This window comes from Anomaloglossus baeobatrachus, chromosome 3 (genome assembly GCF_048569485.1).
Source record: "Anomaloglossus baeobatrachus isolate aAnoBae1 chromosome 3, aAnoBae1.hap1, whole genome shotgun sequence".
Taxonomy (NCBI): Eukaryota; Metazoa; Chordata; class Amphibia; order Anura; family Aromobatidae; genus Anomaloglossus; species Anomaloglossus baeobatrachus.
Genome location: NC_134355.1, coordinates 10,645,614 through 10,667,130, shown reverse-complemented (window position 1 = coordinate 10,667,130; position 21,517 = coordinate 10,645,614). Strand labels below are relative to the sequence as shown.

The window sequence follows — 21,517 nt, the reverse complement described above, 5'->3', positions numbered from 1 at the left end:
TCATAAGCAATGATAATACACCGGGCACAGGACACCAGGAATGATAATACACCGGGCACAGGTCACCGGTAATAATACACCGGGCACAGGACATCGGTAATAATACACCGGGCACAGGACATCGGGAATGATAATACACCGGGCACAGGACATCGGTAATGATAATACACCAGGCACAAGTCACCGGTAATGATAATACACCGGGCACAGGACATCGGTAATGATAATACACCGGGCACAGGACACCGGTAATAATACACCGGGCACAGGACATCGGTAATGATAATACACCGGGCACAGGACACCGGTAATAATACACCGGGCACAGGACACCGGTAATGATAATACACTGGGCACAGGACATCGGTAATGATAATACACCGGGCACAGGTCACCGGTAATGATAATACACCAGGCACAGGACACCGGTAATGATAATACACCGGGCACAGGACACCGGTAATGATAATACACCAGGCACAGGACACCGGTAATGATAATACACCGGGCACAGGACACCGGGAATGATAATACACTGGGCACAGGACATCGGTAATGATAATACACTTGGCACAGGACATCGGTAATGATAATACACCGGGCACAGGACATCGGTAATGATAATACACCGGGCACAGGACACCGGGAATGATAATACACCGGGCACAGGACATCGGTAATGATAATACACCGGGCACAGGACATCGGTAATGATAATACACCGGGCACAGGACACCGGGAATGATAATACACCGGACACAGGACACCAGTAATGATAATACACCGGACACAGGACACCAGTAATGATAATACACCGGACACAGGACACCAGTAATGATAATACACCAGGCACAGGACACCAGTAATGATAATACACCGGGCACAGGTCACCAGTAATGATAATACACCGGGCACAGGTCACCAGTAATGATAATACACCGGGCACAGGACACCGGTAATCATAATACACCGGGCACAGGACACCAGTAATGATAATACACCGGGCACAGGTCACCAGTAATGATAATACACCGGGCACAGGACACCGGTAATGATAATACACCGGGCACAGGTCACCAGTAATGATAATACACCGGGCACAGGACACCAGGAATGATAATACACCGGGCACAGGACACCGGTAATGATAATACACCGGGCACAGGACATCGGTAATGATAATACACCGGGCACAGGACACCGGTAATGATAATACACCGGGCACAGGACATCGGTAATGATAATACACCGGACACAGGTCACCAGTAATGATAATACACCGGGCACAGGACACCAGTAATGATAATACACCGGGCACAGGACACCGGTAATGATAATACACCAGGCACAGGACACCAGTAATGATAATACACCGGGCACAGGACACCGGGAATGATAATACACCGGGCACAGGACACCGGGAATGATAATACACCAGGCACAGGACACCAGTAATGATAATACACCGGGCACAGGACACCAGTAATGATAATACACCGGGCACAGGACACCGGGAATGATAATACACCGGGCACAGGACACCAGTAATGATAATACACCGGGCACAGGACACCAGTAATGATAATACACCGGGCACAGGACACCGGGAATGATAATACACCGGGCACAGGACACCGGGAATGATAATACACCGGGCACAGGACACCAGTAATGATAATACACCGGGCACAGGACACCAGTAATGATAATACACCGGGCACAGGACACCGGTAATGATAATACACCGGGCACAGGTCACCGGTAATGATAATACACCGGGCACAGGACACCAGTAATGATAATACACCGGGCACAGGACACCGGTAATGATAATACACCGGGCACAGGACACCGGTAATGATAATACACCGGGCACAGGACATCAGTAATGATAATACACCAGGCACAGGACACCGGTAATGATAATACACCGGGCACAGGACACCGGTAATGATAATACACCGGGCACAGGACACCGGTAATGATAATACACCAGGCACAGGACACCGGTAATGATAATACACCGGGCACAGGACACCGGTAATGATAATACACCAGGCACAGGTCACCAGTAATGATAATACACCGGACACAGGACACCGGGAATGATAATACACCGGACACAGGACACCGGTAATGATAATACACCGGGCACAGGACACCGGTAATGATAATACACCGGGCACAGGACACCAGTAATGATAATACACCGGACACAGGACACCAGTAATGATAATACACCGGGCACAGGACACCAGTAATGATAATACACCAGGCACAGGACACCGGTAATAATAATACACCAGGCACAGGACACCGGTAATAATAATACACCGGGCACAGGACACCAGTAATGATAATACACCGGGCACAGGACACCAGTAATGATAATACACCGGGCACAGGACACCGGTAATAATAATACACCAGGCACAGGACACCGGTAATAATAATACACCGGGCACAGGACACCAGTAATGATAATACACCAGGCACAGGACACCGGTAATAATAATACACCGGGCACAGGACACCGGTAATAATAATACACCGGGCACAGGACACCAGTAATGATAATACACCAGGCACAGGACACCGGTAATAATAATACACCAGGCACAGGACACCGGTAATAATAATACACCGGGCACAGGACACCAGTAATGATAATACACCAGGCACAGGACACCGGTAATAATAATACACCAGGCACAGGACACCGGTAATAATAATACACCGGGCACAGGACACCGGTAATGATAATACACCAGGCACAGGACACCGGTAATAATAATACACCGGGCACAGGACACCGGTAATGATAATACACCAGGCACAGGACACCGGTAATAATAATACACCGGGCACAGGACACCAGTAATGATAATACACCGGGCACAGGACACCAGTAATGATAATACACCGGGCACAGGACACCAGTAATGATAATACACCGGGCACAGGACACCGGTAATAATAATACACCGGGCACAGGACACCAGTAATGATAATACACCGGGCACAGGACACCAGTAATGATAATACACCGGGCACAGGACACCGGTAATGATAATACACCGGGCACAGGACACCAGTAATGATAATACACCGGGCACAGGACACCGGTAATAATAATACACCGGGCACAGGACATCAGTAATGATAATACACCGGGCACAGGACACCGGTAATGATAATACACCGGGCACAGGACACCGGTAATGATAATACACCGGACACAGGACATCAGTAATGATAATACACCGGGCACAGGACACCGGTAATAATAATACACCGGGCACAGGACACCGGTAATGATAATACACCGGGCACAGGACACCGGTAATAATAATACACCGGGCACAGGACATCAGTAATGATAATACACCGGGCACAGGACATCAGTAATGATAATACACCGGGCACAGGACACCGGTAATAATAATACACCGGGCACAGGACACCGGTAATGATAATACACCGGGCACAGGACACCGGTAATAATAATACACCGGGCACAGGACATCAGTAATGATAATACACCGGGCACAGGTCACCGGTAATAATAATACACCGGGCACAGGACACCGGTAATGATAATACACCGGGCACAGGACACCAGTAATGATAATACACCGGGCACAGGTCACCAGTAATGATAATACACCGGGCACAGGACACCGGTAATAATAATACACCGGGCACAGGACACCGGTAATGATAATACACCGGGCACAGGACACCGGTAATGATAATACACCGGACACAGGTCACCAGTAATGATAATACACCGGGCACAGGTCACCAGTAATGATAATACACCGGGCACAGGTCACCAGTAATGATAATACACCGAGCACAAGACACCGGTAATAATATACCGGACACTCACCTCACACGGCAGCCTCCGCGCACTGAGGTAGGGGCCTTATCACTGGCGGAGGGATTTGTTTCGGAGTAATGTGACAGGAATATTACCTTATAACCACTCTCCTCTCTATTACTACTCGCAGTCTTCCATCCCCGGCTATTACGCACGTTACTGAATCCAGAGACCGCAGGTTTTGTTTACTCTGATGCACTATATTATGCGGAGGCAGACCGAATTATGCCCTCGAGGAACTTGAAAAAAAACGGCGGGAAGCGCGCGGAGGCTGAGGAGGTAACTGTCAGAGCGGGGCGGAGTCTGAGGTAACAGTCAGAGCGTGAGGCGGAGTCTGAGGTAACTGTAAGAACGGGGCGGAGTCTGAGGTAACAGTCAGAGCGTGGGGCGGAGTCTGAGGTAACTGTCAGAGCGGGGCGGAGTCTGAGGTAACAGTCAGAGCGTGAGGCGGAGTCTGAGGTAACTGTAAGAACGGGGCGGAGTCTGAGGTAACAGTCAGAGCGTGGGGCGGAGTCTGAGGTAACTGTCAGAGCGGGGCGGAGTCTGAGGTAACTGTAAGAACGGGGCGGAGTCTGAGGTAACAGTCAGAGCGTGGGGCGGAGTCTGAGGTAACTGTCAGAGCGGGGCGGAGTCTGAGGTAACGGTCAGAGCGTGGGGCGGAGTCTGAGGTAACAGTCAGAGCGCAGGGCGGAGTCTGAGGTAACATTCAGAGCGTGGGGCGGAGTCTGAGGTAACTGTAAGAACAGGGCGGAGTCTGAGGTAACAGTCAGAGCGTGGGGTGGAGTCTGAGGTAACGGTCAGAGCGTGGGGCGAAGTCTGAGGTAACTGTAAGAGCAGGGCGGAGTCTGAGGTAACTAAGAGCGGGGTGGAGTCTGAGGTAACTAAGAGCAGGGCGGAGTCTGAGGTAACTAAGAGCGGGGTGGAGTCTGAGGTAACTAAGAGCAGGGCGGAGTCTGAGGTAACTGTAAGAGCGGAGCGGAGTCTGAGGTAACTGTAAGAGCAGGGCGGAGTCTGAGGTAACTAAGAGCAGGGCGGAGTCTGAGGTAACTAAGAGCGGGGCGGAGTCTGAGGTAACTAAGAGCGGGGTGGAGTCTGAGGTAACTAAGAGCAGGGCGGAGTCTGAGGTAACTAAGAGCGGGGTGGAGTCTGAGGTAACTAAGAGCAGGGCGGAGTCTGAGGTAACTGTAAGAGCGGAGCGGAGTCTGAGGTAACTGTAAGAGCAGGGCGGAGTCTGAGGTAACTAAGAGCAGGGCGGAGTCTGAGGTAACTAAGAGCGGGGCGGAGTCTGAGGTAACTAAGAGCGGGGTGGAGTCTGAGGTAACTAAGAGCGGAGCGGAGTCTGAGGTAACTAAGAGCGGGGCGGAGTCTGAGGTAACTAAGAGCGGGGTGGAGTCTGAGGTAACTAAGAGCGGGGCGGAGTCTGAGGTAACTGTAAGAGCAGGGCGGAGTCTGAGGTAACTAAGAGCAGGGCGGAGTCTGAGGTAACTAAGAGCGGGGTGGAGTCTGAGGTAACTAAGAGCAGGGCGGAGTCTGAGGTAACTGTAAGAGCGGAGCGGAGTCTGAGGTAACTGTAAGAGCAGGGCGGAGTCTGAGGTAACTAAGAGCAGGGCGGAGTCTGAGGTAACTAAGAGCGGGGCGGAGTCTGAGGTAACTAAGAGCTGGGTGGAGTCTGAGGTAACTAAGAGCGGAGCGGAGTCTGAGGTAACTAAGAGCGGGGCGGAGTCTGAGGTAACTAAGAGCGGGGCGGAGTCTGAGGTAACTAAGAGCGGAGCGGAGTCTGAGGTAACTAAGAGCGGAGCGGAGTCTGAGGTAACTAAGAGCAGGGCGGAGTCTGAGGTAACTAAGAGCGGGGCGGAGTCTGAGGTAACTAAGAGCGGGGCGGAGTCTGAGGTAACTAAGCGGGGTGGAGTCTGAGGTAACTAAGAGCGGGGTGGAGTCTGAGGTAACTGTAAGAGCGGGGTGGAGTCTGAGGTAACTAAGAGCGGGGCGGAGTCTGAGGTAACTAAGAGCGGGGTGGAGTCTGAGGTAACTAAGAGCGGGGCGGAGTCTGAGGTAACTGTAAGAGCGGAGCGGAGTCTGAGGTAACTGTAAGAGCGGAGCGGAGTCTGAGGTAACTGTAAGAGCGGAGCGGAGTCTGAGGTAACTGTAAGAGCGGAGCGGACTCTGAGGTAACTGTAAGAGCGGGGTGGAGTCTGAGGTAACTAAGAGCGGGGTGGAGTCTGAGGTAACTGTAAGAGCGGAGCGGAGTCTGAGGTAACTGTAAGAGCGGGGCGGAGTCTGAGGTAACTAAGAGCGGGGCGGAGTCTGAGGTAACTAAGAGCGGGGCGGAGTCTGAGGTAACTAAGAGCGGGGCGGAGTCTGAGGTAACTAAGAGCGGGGTGGAGTCTGAGGTAACTAAGAGCGGGGCGGAGTCTGAGGTAACTAAGAGCGGGGTGGAGTCTGAGGTAACTAAGAGCGGGGTGGAGTCTGAGGTAACTAAGAGCGGGGCGGAGTCTGAGGTAACTAAGAGCGGGGCGGAGTCTGAGGTAACTCTAAGAGCGGAGCGGAGTCTGAGGTAACTAAGAACGGGGCGGAGTCTGAGGTAACTCTAAGAGCGGAGCGGAGTCTGAGGTAACTGTAAGAGCGTGGCAGAGTCTGAGGTAACTAAGAGCGGGGCGGAGTCTGAGGTAACTTTAAAAGTGTGGGGCGGAGTCTGAGGTAACTGTAAGCGCGTGAGGCGGAGTCTGAGGTAACTTTAAGAGCGTGGGGCGGAGTCTGATGTAATGGTCAGAGTGTGGGGCGGAGTCTGAGGTAATTAAGAGCGGGGCGGAGTCTGAGGTAACTGTAAGAGTGGGGCGGAGTCTGAGGTGACAGTCAGAGAGTGGGGCGGAGTCTGAGGTAACGGTGAGAGCGCGGGGCGGAGTCTGAGGTAACTGTAAGAGCGGGGCGGAGTCTGAGGTAACGGTCAGAGCGCGGGGCGGAGTCTGAGGTAACTAAGAACGTGGGGCGGAGTCTGAGGCAACGGTCAGAGCGCGGGGCGGAGTCTGAGGTAACTGAAAGAGCGGGGCGGAGTCTGAGGTGACGGTCAGAGCGCAGGGCGGAGTCTGAGGTGACGGTCAGAGCGCCGGGTGGAGTCTGAGGTGACGGTCAGAGCGCCGGGTGGAGTCTGAGGTGACGGTCAGAGCGCGGGGCGGAGTCTGAGGTGATGGTCAGAGCGCAGGGCGGAGTCTGAGGTGACGGTCAGAGCGCCGGGTGGAGTCTCAGGTGACGGTCAGAGGGTGGAGCAGAGTCTGTGGTGACGGTCAGAGCGCAGGGCGGAGTCTGAGGTGACGGTCAGAGTGCAGGGCGGAGTCTGAGGTGACGGTCAGAGCGCAGGGCGGAGTCTGAGGTGACGGTCAGAGCGCAGGGCGGAGTCTGAGGTGACGGTCAGAGCGCAGGGCGGAGTCTGAGGTGACGGTCAGAGCGCAGGGCGGAGTCTGAGGTGACGGTCAGAGTGCAGGGCGGAGTCTGAGGTGACGGTCAGAGCGCAGGGCGGAGTCTGAGGTGACGGTCAGAGTGCAGGGCGGAGTCTGAGGTGAAGGTCAGAGCGCGGGGTGGAGTCTGAGGTGACGGTCAGAGCGCAGGGCGAAGTCTGAGGTGACGGTCAGAGTGCAGGGCGGAGTCTGAGGTGACGGTCAGAGCGCAGGGCGGAGTCTGAGGTGACGGTCAGAGCGCAGGGCGGAGTCTGAGGTGACGGTCAGAGCGCAGGGCGGAGTCTGAGGTGACGGTCAGAGCACCGGATGGAGTCTGAGGTGACGGTCAGAGCGCCGGTTGGAGTCTGAGGTGATGGTCATAGCGCGGGGCGGAGTCTGAGGTGATGGTCAGAGCGCCGGGTGGAGTCTGAGGTGACGGTCAGAGCGCCGGGTGGAGTCTGAGGTGACGGTCAGAGCGCGGGGCGGAGTCTGAGGCGACGGTCAGAGCGCGGGGCGGAGTCTGAGGCGACGGTCAGAGCGCGGGGCGGAGTCTGAGGTAACGGTCAGAGCATGGGGCGGAGTCTGAGGTGACGGTCAGAGCGCGGGGCGGAGTCTGAGGTAACGGTCAGAGCACGGGGCGGAGTCTGAGGTGACGGTCAGAGCGCGGGGCGGAGTCTGAGGTGACGGTCAGATGGCGGGGCGGAGTCTGAGGTGACGGTCAGAGCGCGGGGCGGAGTCTGAGGCGACGGTCAGAGCGCGGGGCGGAGTCTGAGGTGATGGTCAGAGCGCGGGGCGGAGTCTGAGGTAACGGTCAGAGCATGGGGCGGAGTCTGAGGTGACGGTCAGAGCGCGGGGCGGAGTCTGAGGTGACGGTCAGATGGCGGGGCGGAGTCTGAGGTGACGGTCAGAGCGCGGGGCGGAGTCTGAGGCGACGGTCAGAGCGCGGGGCGGAGTCTGAAGTGATGGTCAGAGCGCGGGGCGGAGTCTGAGGTAACGGTCAGAGCATGAGGCGGAGTCTGAGGTGACGGTCAGAGCGCGGGGCGGAGTCTGAGGTAACGGTCAGAGCATGGGGCGGAGTCTGAGGTGACGGTCAGAGCGCGGGGCGGAGTCTGAGGTAAAGGTCAGAGCACGGGGCGGAGTCTGAGGTGACGGTCAGAGCGCGGGGTGGAGTCTGAGGTAACTAAGAGCGGGGCGGAGTCTGAGGTAACTGTAAGAGCGGAGCGGAGTCTGAGGTAACTGTAAGAGCGGAGCGGAGTCTGAGGTAACTGTAAGAGCGGAGCGGAGTCTGAGGTAACTGTAAGAGCGGGGTGGAGTCTGAGGTAACTAAGAGCGGGGTGGAGTCTGAGGTAACTGTAAGAGCGGAGCGGAGTCTGAGGTAACTGTAAGAGCGGGGCGGAGTCTGAGGTAACTAAGAGCGGGGCGGAGTCTGAGGTAACTAAGAGCGGGGCGGAGTCTGAGGTAACTAAGAGCGGGGCGGAGTCTGAGGTAACTGTAAGAGCAGGGCGGAGTCTGAGATAACTAAGAGCGGGGCGGAGTCTGAGGTAACTGTAAGAGCAGGGTGGAGTCTGAGGTAACTAAGAGCGGAGCGGAGTCTGAGGTAACTAAGAGCGGGGCGGAGTCTGAGGTAACTCTAAGAGCGGAGCGGAGTCTGAGGTAACTAAGAGCGGGGTGGAGTCTGAGGTAACTAAGAGCGGGGCGGAGTCTGAGGTAACTAAGAGCGGGGCGGAGTCTGAGGTAACTAAGAGCGGGGCGGAGTCTGAGGTAACTCTAAGAGCGGAGCGGAGTCTGAGGTAACTGTAAGAGCGTGGCGGAGTCTGAGGTAACTAAGAGCGGGGCGGAGTCTGAAGTAACTTTAAAAGTGTGGGGCGGAGTCTGAGGTAACTGTAAGCGCGTGAGGCGGAGTCTGAGGTAACTTTAAGAGCGTGGGGCGGAGTCTGATGTAATGATCAGAGTGTGGGGCGGAGTCTGAGGTAATTAAGAGCGGGGCGGAGTCTGAGGTAACTGTAAGAGTGGGGCGGAGTCTGAAGTGACAGTCAGAGAGTGGGGCGGAGTCTGAGGTAACGGTCAGAGCGCGGGGCGGAGTCTGAGGTAACTGTAAGAGCGGGGCGGAGTCTGAGGTAACGGTCAGAGCGCGGGGCGGAGTCTGAGGTAACTAAGAACGTGGGGCGGAGTCTGAGGCAACGGTCAGAGCGCGGGGCGGAGTCTGAGGTAACTGAAAGAGCGGGGCGGAGTCTGAGGTGACGGTCAGAGCGCAGGGCGGAGTCTGAGGCGACGGTCAGAGCGCAGGGCGGAGTCTGAGGTGAAGGTCAGAGCGCAGGGCGGAGTCTGAGGTGACGGTCAGAGCGCAGGGCGGAGTCTGAGGTGAAGGTCAGAGCGCGGGGTGGAGTCTGAGGTGATGGTCAGAGCGCAGGGCGGAGTCTGAGGTGATGGTCAGAGCGCGGGGTGGAGTCTGAGGTGAAGGACAGAGCGCGGGGTGGAGTCTGAGGTGATGGTCAGAGCACGGGGTGGAGTCTGAGGTGATGGTCAGAGCGCAGGGCGGAGTCTGAGGTGAAGGTCAGAGCGCGGGGTGGAGTCTGAGGTGATGGTCAGAGCGCAGGGCGGAGTCTGAGGCGACGGTCTGAGCGCGGGGTGGAGTCTGAGGTGATGGTCAGAGCGCGGGGTGGAGTCTGAGGTGATGGTCAGAGCGCGGGGTGGAGTCTGAGGTGATGGTCAGAGCGCGGGTTGGAGTCTGAGGTGACGGTCAGAGCGCGGGGTGGAGTCTGAGGTGATGGTCAGAGCGCAGGGCGGAGTCTGAGGTGACGGTCAGAGCGCAGGGCAGAGTCTGAGGTGACGGTCAGAGCGCAGCGCGGAGTCTGAGGTGACGGTCAGAGCGCCGGGTGGAGTCTGAGGTGACGGTCAGAGCGCCGGGTGGAGTCTGAGGTGACGGTCAGAGCGCCGGGTGGAGTCTGAGGTGATGGTCAGAGCGCGGGGCGGAGTCTGAGGTGATGGTCAGAGCGCAGGGCGGAGTCTGAGGTGACAGTCAGAGCGCCGGGTGGAGTCTGAGGTGACGGTCAGAGGGTGGAGCAGAGTCTGAGGTGACGGTCAGAGCGCAGGGCGGAGTCTGAGGTGACGGTCAGAGTGCAGGGCGGAGTCTGAGGTGACGGTCAGAGTGCAGGGCGGAGTCTGAGGTGACGGTCAGAGTGCAGGGCGGAGTCTGAGGTGACGGTCAGAGCGCGGGGCGGAATCTGAGGCGACGGTCAGAGCGCGGGGCGGAGTCTGAGGCGACGGTCAGAGCGCGGGGCGGAGTCTGAGGTAACGGTCAGAGCATGGGGCGGAGTCTGAGGTGACGGTCAGAGCGCGGGGCGGAGTCTGAGGTAACGGTCAGAGCACGGGGCGGAGTCTGAGGTGACGGTCAGAGCGCGGGGCGGAGTCTGAGGTGACGGTCAGAGGGTGGAGCAGAGTCTGAGGTGACGGTCAGAGCGCAGGGCGGAGTCTGAGGTGACGGTCAGAGTGCAGGGCGGAGTCTGAGGTGACGGTCAGAGTGCAGGGCGGAGTCTGAGGTGACGGTCAGAGTGCAGGGCGGAGTCTGAGGTGACGGTCAGAGCGCGGGGCGGAGTCTGAGGCGACGGTCAGAGCGCGGGGCGGAGTCTGAGGCGACGGTCAGAGCGCGGGGCGGAGTCTGAGGTGACGGTCAGAGCGCCGGGTGGAGTCTGAGGTGACGGTCAGAGCACGGGGCGGAGTCTGAGGTAAAGGTCAGAGCACGGGGCGGAGTCTGAGGTGACGGTCAGAGCGCGGGGCGGAGTCTGAGGTGACGGTCAGAGCGCGGGGCGGAGTCTGAGGTGACGGTCAGAGCGCGGGGCGGAGTCTGAGGTAAAGGTCAGAGCACGGGGCGGAGTCTGAGGTGACGGTCAGAGCGCGGGGCGGAGTCTGAGGTGACGGTCAGAGGGCGGGGCGGAGTCTGAGGTAACGGTCAGAGCGCGGTCCTCTTGTGTATTTTACACACAGACGTGTTCCATACAGGAGATGCCCAGTAGACTCTCAGCTAGTCATGTGGTAGTAAATTACCATATATACTTGAGTATAAGCCGAGGCCCCTAATTTTACCACAAAAAAAGGGAAACCATATTGACTTGAGTATAAGCCTAGGGTGGAAAATGCAGCAGCAACTGGAAAATTTCAAAAATTAAAATATATACCAATAAAATATAATGTGCCCATCCTTCTGCCCTATGGTAATGTGCCCCATCCTTGTCCCCGCTTGTGTTAATGTGTCCATTCTTGTGCCCCAAAGTAATGTGCCCATCGTTTAGTAATGTGCCCTGAAGTAATGTGCCATCCTTTAGTAATGTCCTCATTCCAGTCGCCTTCTTGTCCCCTATTATGTCTTTCTTTACAGACAAAAAAGTTATTCTCACCTGTCCTCCGTTCCTGCGGTGTCCTCTTACCTGCTTCTTGCAGTCTGCAGACACAAAGACCTCTCCATAATCGTGTCCAGTGCACGGGGTCGCCGCTGCAGGCTGCCGTTATGGGTTTACTTGAGTTGAATGCTTTGCAGTGCCGTAAAGCATTCAACTGCAATAAAGCTATGACGGCAGCGAGGACCCCGTGCACCAGACGTGATCATCGAGGGGTCTATGTGCCTGCAGACTGCAAGAACCAGGTAAGAGGACACCGCAGGAACGGAGGACAGGTGAGCATAAATTTTTATGAGTACCTCACTCGAGTATAAGCCGAGGGGAGCGTTTTCAGCATAAAAAGATAGGCTGAAAAACTTGGCTTATACTTGAGTATATACGGTACTCTGGTGATTGTCCACACACAAATGTGCACTGAAAAAAACAGAGCAAATAAATCACATGTGAACATGCCCCAGTGTAGAAGGGGTAAAACACAAGATATAGGCAGTACAGTCTACATGTAATGTACACTACAGTTCAAAGGTTTAGGGAAACTTAGATATTTTCTTATTTTTGAAAGAAAAGCACATTTTTTTTCAATGAAGCTAACATTAAATTACACAGAAATCCCCTCTATACATTGTTATGTGGTAAATGACTATTTTAGCTTCAAACGTCTGGTGTGTAATGCAATATCTACATAGGTGTATAGAGGCCTGATTCCAACAACCACCACTCCAGTGCTCTAATGGTACATTGGTACACTGTGTTAGAAGGCTAATGGATGTTTAGAAATCCCTTGAAAACTCTTGTGCAAGTACAGTATGTTAGCACAGCTGAAAACAGTTTTGCTGATTAGAGAAGCTATAAGGCCCTGTGCCCACACTGCATTTTTTACCGCACCAAAACCGCATGTGGATTTTGGGTACGTTTTTTGTTGCAGGTGCGGAATTATGCCAGAGGGTGCGTATTTTGCAAGAATATATTATTTATAATATATTAAAATAATAAGTATTTTGCATTAAGAAACACATTTTCACAGTGTGCACAGACCCTAAAACTGACCTTCCTTTGAGCTAGTTGAGAATCTGGAAAACTACATTTGTTGTTTCCATTAAACTCTCAAAATGGCCAGAAAAAGAGAACTTTCATGTGAAACTCGACAGTCTATTCTTGTTCTTAGAAATGAAGGATATTCCATGCGAGAAATTGCAAAGAAACTGAAGATTTCCTACAACGGTGTGTACTACTCCCTTCAGAGGAGAGCACAAACAGGCTGTAAGCAGAGTAGAGAGAAGTGGAGGCCGCGCTGCACAACTGATCAACAAGACAAGTACATTAGAGGCTCTAGTGTGAGAAATCCACGCCTCACAGGTCCTCAACTGGTAGTTCATTAAATGGTACCCGCAAAACACCAGTGTCACCGTCTACAGTGAAGAGGTGCCTCCGTGATGCCGGCCTTCAGGGCAGAGTGGCAAAGAAAAAGCCATATCTGAGACTGGCTAATAAAAGGAAAAGATGAATATGGGCAGAAGAACAGACATTGAACAGAGGAAGAGTGGAAAAAGTGTTATGGACAGACGAATCGAAGTTTGAGGGGTTTGGATCACACAGAAGAACATTTGTGAGACGCAGAACAACTGAAAAGATGCTGGAAGACTGCCTGACGCCATCTGTCAAGCATGGTGGAGGTAATGTGATGGTCTGGGGTTGCTTTGGTTTTGGTAAAGTGGGAGATTTGTACAAGGTAAAAGGGATTTTGAATAAGGAAGGTATCACGCTCCTCGGGTCCCGACGCCGCCTCTCACCCACCGCTCCGGTCCTCGGTCCTCCTGCCCACGGCTCCTCGGCTCACTCCCCCTCTTCTGCGTCCCCCGTGCCTTCGGTCCTTCGGTCCCGGCGTTCCCCTGCGACCCAGGACACACCGTCGGGCTCTCCTGCATCTTCTGCACCGCTTCCTGCTCTGGTCTCCGGCACACGGGACTCGCGCATGCGCATTAGGGCGTGCGCGCAGTCACTGAACTCTTCTTAAAGGGCCAGCGTCCCAGAAACAGGATATTGCCAAATACAGGTACAGGGTATATTAGGATCTCCTTTCCATGTGGGCAGTGCCTGATCAACGTGTTTCATTAGCTAGGTGTTCAGGTCCCCTCTTGCCTTGTCTCCTATCTACCCTGTGTCTTTCGCAGAGCCAGTCCTGCCACGCTAACCCGGTCCTGACCACGACTTTCCCAGGAAGTCTTCCGGTGACTGTCGGCTGTGAACTCCACCATCTCCTTCAGCCTGAACCCGTCTCTGATCCCCGACTTCTCTTGGTGACCTCTGCCCTCTCGTCCAGCTGGATCAAGATCCCGCCTGACGACTCTACCCGTCACCTGAATCTGAGTCCCGTCATCTGGACCACCTCCAGGAGCTCCGTGGCCCCAGAGACATCTTCATATCAGTCTCCTGAAGGACGCTCATCCTGTACCACAAGTGCTCCGGCTACCGTGCACCTAGGCCCTCTGGTGGGGTGATCGGACAGTCCCTGTATAGGGGTTAGTTCCGGGTTGCCTCACTGGGGGAGTCCGGTGCACGGCCCAGAGAATCCACCACCAGGACTTAACAGAAGGCTATCACTCCATTTTGCAACGCCATGCCATACCCTGTGGACAGCGCTTGATTGGAGTCAATTTCATCCTACAACATAACAATGACCCAAAGCACACCTCCAAATTATGCAACTTGGCCCCTGGAATTAGATTGATTGCACAATCATAATGGAAGTGAGGTGGCAGGGACCTGAAAGAGACCGTGGATATTCAGGTGCTCATGTTGTTATTGTGACAGTAATTGCTCCACCTTTTTACCTCGACATGTCTACTAGTACACCAGAGGATTGTGTAAAGTCAGCCTAGGGAGGCCTAGAACCACCGGGGATGGCAGACCTCTTGAACAAAACAATGGCTGGATTCAGTATACATGTGTGACGCCCTGGGCAAGCCAGGGGTCACAGGTCATCACACCACCACACCCTACATCCCAGTCAGGAACACCAAAGCTACCAAAATCCTTGTTGCCTTCCTCCAGGGGCTGATGTTCACACCAGGGGGTGGGCCAGGTGGTTGGCTCCGCCCACCGAGGAGTACACAGCCCTGGAGGCGGGAAGAACCAGTCAGTCAGCTCAGGGAAGAGCTTGAGAACAGTGAAGGAAGTGGTAGAGGAGCTAAGTGAAAGTGAAGTGGTAGTGGAGCAAAGAAGAAAAGGAACAAAAGGGAGCGTAGAAAGGCCTGAAATGAGTCCAGCTAAGTGCAGGACAGGTCAGCAACAGCGGTGATCGCCTGGAGGGGGACTGCTCGGAGGTTGCTGGAAGGACCGCGGTCGAGTAGTGGCCCGGCGGTCTGGAGCAGTATACGAAGGACAGTCAGCACCAGGGCAGGGGCCTCTCGGACCCCGGCAAGGCTAGGAGTCGCCATAATTTGCCGAATCCGTCAGTGAAGGGGACGTCGATCCCCCAACAACCAAGTCCCGATTGAAGACAACCGTCCAACCATTAGTGAGGAACACCGCCACCACCAGGGCACCAGTTCCTCGGGGCCAGCGTCTGCGGGCAAAGTAGGGCTCCCCCGGCCCATATCCAAGCCGGGGAGCGGGTTACCGGTGGGAACCCATCGCTACCAACTTAGAAACATCAGGTGCAGGTCAGAGGGACATCACCGTTACCTGCTGGGAGAGCAAGTGCAGCCGTCCGTGGGAACAGTCTTTCCAGCCGTGTGGTTTACTGTAAAACTGTGTCAACGTCTCAGGCTGAGTGAGTACCACAGTGCCGCAAGTCCCAGCGCTGCCCCCGCGTCCCTGCGCCCACCAGGCCCTGCACCCTTCCACCCCATCACCGGGCCCCGGGATCACCAACCCCTACCCACGGAGGGGCAACACAACACCTGGCTGCTCCGCATCACCACTCCCGGGATCCCCATATTGAGCAGCGGTGGTGCTACAAATCACCACAACCGTGGGTGGCGTCACGGACAATAAACAATCTCCCCAACAAAATCCCCTTTTCACTCACGGGCGAGGAGTGCCGCTCGAGAACCCCCGGGATCTGGCCCACCGCTCGAGCCACCACTGAGCAGCAGCAGCCGGACCCGAGCAGAGGGGTGAGCGCGGTGCCGGCACCCTCCTCCCCGCCCGCGACACATGGTCCCTACCTGGAGATATAAATCCTGAACAACCTGAATGAAATGCCCCTGACTCAGGGGGCAGAGTCTATAGCGACTATAGGAATAGGTATGTGGGGTTAAGCCCGGACGAATCAGGCGTCCATTAGGTTAGACCCCGCACCACTATCCGAAGAGGCGGAAATAAACACCCTTTTTTCCATCTAATATGACCTTGGCGGCCAAAACAAATTGCAACCTACCAAGAGAGGAAATATGTATACCCAGGTTGCTATCCTCCATGTAACCTGGGTTTATTAGTTTTATGGTGGCTGTTTGTGATTTCGTATTGAGGGTCAGGTTCCTAAAAAGTGACCTTTACGACCACAAAAAAACACCGAACCGAACTACAGGTGGACTGGTTCCACAAGTTGTCCCCCCAACTGCATGGGTTCCACAGTGAACTCAGACCTAGGTTCATTTAGCACAAGACCCCTGGTAGATAAAGGTGTCTCCTTTGGTCTTTCTCAGAGACGACGGTCAACATGAATAGCCAGAGACATGGCGACCTCCAGGGAACCAGGGGTCTCACACAGTACAAACGTGTCTCTTACTCTATCAGAGAGACCCTGGCAAAAATTACTCCGAAACGCAGGATCATAACACGTGGTGTCTGTGAACCATCTGCGGAACTCAGAGCAGAATTTGTTCATTGGCCACCCTCTGTGCCGAATCTGACGAAGTTTGGATTCAGCCAGGTTGTCATAAATGAGACCCAGAGCACTAAAATAACCAACTACATTGACTGACAATCAGGCCGGAGAGAGAAATCCCAGGCTAGGGGTCCCCCATGGAGGAGTGAGATAACTATCCATACACTCTGCTCCTCGGTAACTGAGGAGTGTGGACGAAGCCTAAAGTAAAGTTTACAGGTCTCCCTGAACACCACAAGCCTGTCCGGAATTTTGAACAATTTATTCGGTATCAGGTGTGACCTGCCCGGGAGCAGCGTCCGCTAAACCTGGGTTGTGTGAGGTGGGGCTGTAATATCACAGAATGTACTGTATATCTACCACTTCTAGTGACAGATTCTGCAGCTGCTCTGCTAGAGCAGCGACGGGGGCCATCGTAGACCCAAATAAGGTGAGACCAGTAATAACGTCACGCTACAAGATGGAGGGGAGAGATGGTCATAGACCCACTGCTCCCAAAACTTTTCTTTCCCCAGAGAGGCGTGACTAAGTACCTACATCATTCACAATGTGCCCAAAGTCTTTGCACCTGCGCTCCCCTCTGCTATAAGTACTCACTTCTCAGCTTGGGCATTTGCCAGTGATAACTTGCTATACCTTGGTTTTGGTGTGGAGGTGTGAGCTGTGGACAAAAAAGTCGATAAAGGAGCCATATCTGGAGATTGCTGCTGGAAGTTTATTTTGTGTTTCCCATTCTGTATTCTCTTTTTTGGTGTGCCTCACTAATTTATTTCCCTTTACTTCTTCCTGTAGTCTGGTCTGCAATGTACGGTTGCTGTTTCTTTTACCCTTTTCCTTTTTTTTCCCCTTTGAGTCTTTATCCTAAAGAGGGACTAATGTTCCTGCTCCCCGTGCACTAGTCAGGGTTGTGCTCAGAGAAAGACAGGGATAGAAACATGAAAGAACCTGTCTAGCAATGTCAGGGAGTTCTGGGATACTCAGGGTAAGTATCAGAGGTTGCCCTTCCTTATTCTTCCCTAGTGGCAGTTTATCTCTTCTTCCCGTCATGCCTTGCACTGAACAACCCCTTGTTGGAGCACGTCAACCAGGAGCTGCCCTTGAGTGATACCTAGTGCCTATCGTCAGCCAAGTCTAACCTCACCAGCTAAGGCTCTAGTGAAGACTGAGTAGAGACATCATTAGCTTATGTACATTTGGAAGAGGCGATGTTTGATGGGACTAGGGCGGCGCTGGAGACCCCATCGGACATCACAGTTTACATGCAATGTGGTACATGTATAAAACACTTTTTCTTGGGTATGCAGGAGCATGTCTGAGGATATAAAGTGGTTGCAGGAATCCTATTGACATAGTCTTAAAGGTGATGGGCAGGTTTTATAAGCAAAAAAAAATGGTGACAGCTTTAAAGAAGCAGTGTGCTTATGACATTTGGCCATACTTAGTCATAAAGAACACACTTTTGGCCTCTGTCTGGTGAATGAGGGGGCCAATGGCAACAATAAAGGGGTTGTTCAGTCTACTGAGGAAACCATACAGTCACTCCATCTGAATCCTTACAATGGGCGCATCGCAAGAGGTCAGGATTCTCCGCTGTTGCTGGTGAGAGCGCGGGGGGGGTGTCACATGACCACTAGTATATTTACGACCACATTCCGAGTAGACGTACTCAGTTAATTCAGTTATCACTTGACTTCCTGCTGTCACCACCAACCTTGGAGAATCCTGACACTATGTGGCGCCCGAACTTTGAAGCACCACTCCAGCGTTTTGTTTTTTCTTCCATTACCCCCAGTCTTATACTCACCCATCGTCATTTTCATGCTTTTTCGGTGCTGCTTTGGTCCCGTGATGCTGTCCTGTGCCGTAACTTCTAAAGTCATAGGTTATGTCACAAGAGCTCAATACAACCCTATGAGAACCAGCGAGAGGCTCTCATAGACTTGTATTGAGTTGTGAACTCCAGTGTGCTTCATGAAACACAAATCTCCAGAGACTGACCAGAACGGTGGTGGAAGAAGATAAAGCCGCCGGAGGGTGAGTATAAGGGGTCAGGGAACTTAGATTTAATGCATCACTGCAGCGGTACACTAATAAAAAATCGCTTGAGCTGCGCTTTAAGGCCCTGTGCGCACTAGGCCGTTTTACCCACGGTTTTGCTGCAGAAATTTCTTGAGAAATGTTTGTAATCTTCCTGCAGACATTTCCCAGCAAAACTTATGGAAAAAAAAATAGCTGTGCACACACTGCGTTTTTTTCTCAAGAAAATTCTGAAGATTTTCTTGAGAAAATGTGCATGTCACTTCTTTTCCGCAGGTATTTCACTCTATTCACTGTAATGTAATCGCGAAATACCGGGGGTATACCGCAGGTAGCAAATGATGTGCGGTATACCCCCAGTATCTAACCCTCATCTAACCTCCTGAAGTCATTGCTCGTCATCCCCTGCAGTGACCTGGGCTGACCTATTGATGTTAGCTCAGGTCACTGCACTGCTCTCCCAGCCAATGGGGAACATTCTGTTCTTCATTGACTGGGACAGTGACTATGGTATGGATCGTCATGGGACCCCCCCCTTATTGAATTACGCCGGACGTGGAATTGATTGTTCTTGTCAATAAATTGGTGAAAGAGGGAATGTGGGGAGTGTTTTTTTCAAATAAAACTTTTTTTGTTGTCTATTTTTTATTTCTTACTGACTGGGTTAGTGATGTCGGGTATCTGATAGACGCGTGACATCACTAACCCCAGGGCCTGATGCCAGGTGACATTACACATCTGGCATCAACCCCATATATTACCCCGTTTGCCACCGCACCAGGGCAACGGGAAGAGTTGGGGCGAAGCACCAGGATTGGCACATCTAATGGGGACTTCTGGGGCGGATGCAGCCTGCTATTTTTAGGCTGGGGAGTGTCCAATAACAGTGGACCTCCCTAGTCTGAGAATATCAGACCCCAGCTGTCCGCTTTACCTTGGCTGGTGATCCAATTTGGGGGGGACCCCACGTTTTTTGTTTTAAATTATTTAATGTAAAATAACAGCATGGGGTGCCCTCTGTTTTGGATTACCAGCCAAGGTGAAGCTGCCAGCTGTGGTCTGCAGGCTGCAGCCGTCTGCTTTACCCTAGCTGGCTACAAAATATGGGGGGACCTCACGTCATTTTTTTTTTAATTATTTATTTTTTTGGCTAAATACAAGGCTAGGTACCCTTTAGTGCCACATGAAAGTCACTAAAGGGTGCCAGCTTAGAATATGCAGGGGGGTGGGACATTATATAGGTCTTTCTCATCTATCTATCTATCTATTCATCTATCCATCTTTCCCTCTATCCATTATCTGTCTATCGATTATCTATCTATTATCTATATTATTTATTGCAGTTCAGCATAAAAAAAACCGCAGGGACCAAACCTGCGGAAAAAAACGCGGCAAAATCGTGGCAAAAATGCATGCGTTTTTCCCGCGGATTTGGTGCGGTTTTATACCGCAGGTGCGGTAACCTTCAACTCCCAGAAGTTTCTCAAGAAATTTTCTTGAGAAAAATCACTTTTCTAGTGCGCACAGAGCCTAAGGCTGGAGATACGTGGCGACTTTGGCCACCTCAGGTTGCACTGCTACATCATAGTGTAATGCAAGTACGTTTTGGCAGTGTTGCGACTGGCAGGGTTCAGTATATATGACACGCAAGTTGCAAAAAAATCTTTTTTACTTTTTGTGGGGTTTTTTTGTTGCTGTACAACCACATTCACCTGCATTACATTGTGATGTAGCAGCCACATAGATCTTTATTAACCCAGCATAACGCTCCCAAAGTATAGTGTAGCTCCACGGTCGCTGAATCGGCCGTCTCCTCGCTGTAGACGTGCTTGGGGGCAGATCAGGTAATCGCTGTAACATCGTTCATCATAAATTGTTCTGTCTTTGTCCTTCTTAGGAATGAATCACTGGATGAAGTGACAGGTGCAGTGACTAATCGTGGTGAGCGGGCGTGTTCAGATCTGCAGTGTGACCCAGGACAGGTGTGACTCGGGCGTCAGTGACATCAGTGCCGGCGATAGACATGGAGGAGACGCCGGAGCTCAGCGATGTGGAGCCAGCAACCCAGGTACTGACCACGCTGACCCCATACACACTGCACACACGACTAGATGGCCAGGCTCCTCACAAGCAGTGTCAGGCCGTCTGTGACACTACAACTCCAAGCAGAGTCAGCCGCTGGGGATTTCAGTTGCACAACACTGGAAGAGCCGCAGGTTGCATAATAATGTACATTTCTACTTTTATATTCACTTTTATCCTGCACCTTCCATATCCTACTATACACAAAAAAGAAGGTACAGAGAATTCATCAGCAAAAAGGTCACAGCTTTATTAGATGTGCACCATATTTATGAAGATAGGGTGAGAGGGTCCTGTATATTGCTGATCACACCGAGGTGAATGACACCGAGCATTGCAGTGAGATCGGCGGTAAAATGCAGAACATCAGGTGAAGGTAAGTTCACATGGGCCGACACCGGTCCAACAGGAAGCCCAGCTCTGCTCCAACGCAGCGCTGATAATTGCCTGGTTATTATACAACAGGACGCACATGATCTGACCCAGATTCAATTACATTTAATTGAGCACACTCCTTCAGTCTCAAGAGATCACAGCCACGTCTTCCTACAGGTCTATCACTGGTATCGTCCTGTGTGTCAGGTTACAACTGAGGAAAACCGGGAGAACCATGGAGCCATCGGCTTCAGGACAGCACAGGACCAGTCTGTCTATATGGAAATGTGTCATTAAAGCCTGCTTTACACGTTGCAATGTCGCATACAATATCGTATGCGATTTGCAACGCCCCCATCGTATGTGTGGCACGTTCAATTTGTTGAACGTGCCGCACAAACGATTAACCCCCGTCACACGTACTTACCTTCCATACGACCTCGATGTGGGCGGCGAACGTCCACTTCCTGGAGTGGGAGGGACA

At 52.9% G+C, this 21,517-nt stretch overlaps 2 protein-coding genes across 2 annotated transcripts in view; one reads left to right on the top strand and one right to left on the bottom strand.

The window, feature by feature from the left end:
• DNAH8 (dynein axonemal heavy chain 8) overlaps positions 1–4,195 on the bottom strand; it is a 593,387-nt gene extending 589,192 nt beyond the window's left edge. The window contains exon 1 of the mRNA XM_075338922.1: positions 3,979–4,195. The gene's annotated coding sequence lies outside the window, so the exon portion shown is untranslated. The remainder of the gene's footprint in view (positions 1–3,978) is intronic.
• Positions 1–21,517, top strand: part of LOC142295879 (lactoylglutathione lyase-like) — a 67,554-nt gene that overhangs the window by 15,575 nt on the left and 30,462 nt on the right. The window contains exon 2 of the mRNA XM_075338985.1: positions 20,474–20,644. Coding sequence (XP_075195100.1) covers positions 20,600–20,644 — 45 coding nt within the window. The 5' untranslated portion in view covers positions 20,474–20,599. The remainder of the gene's footprint in view (positions 1–20,473; positions 20,645–21,517) is intronic.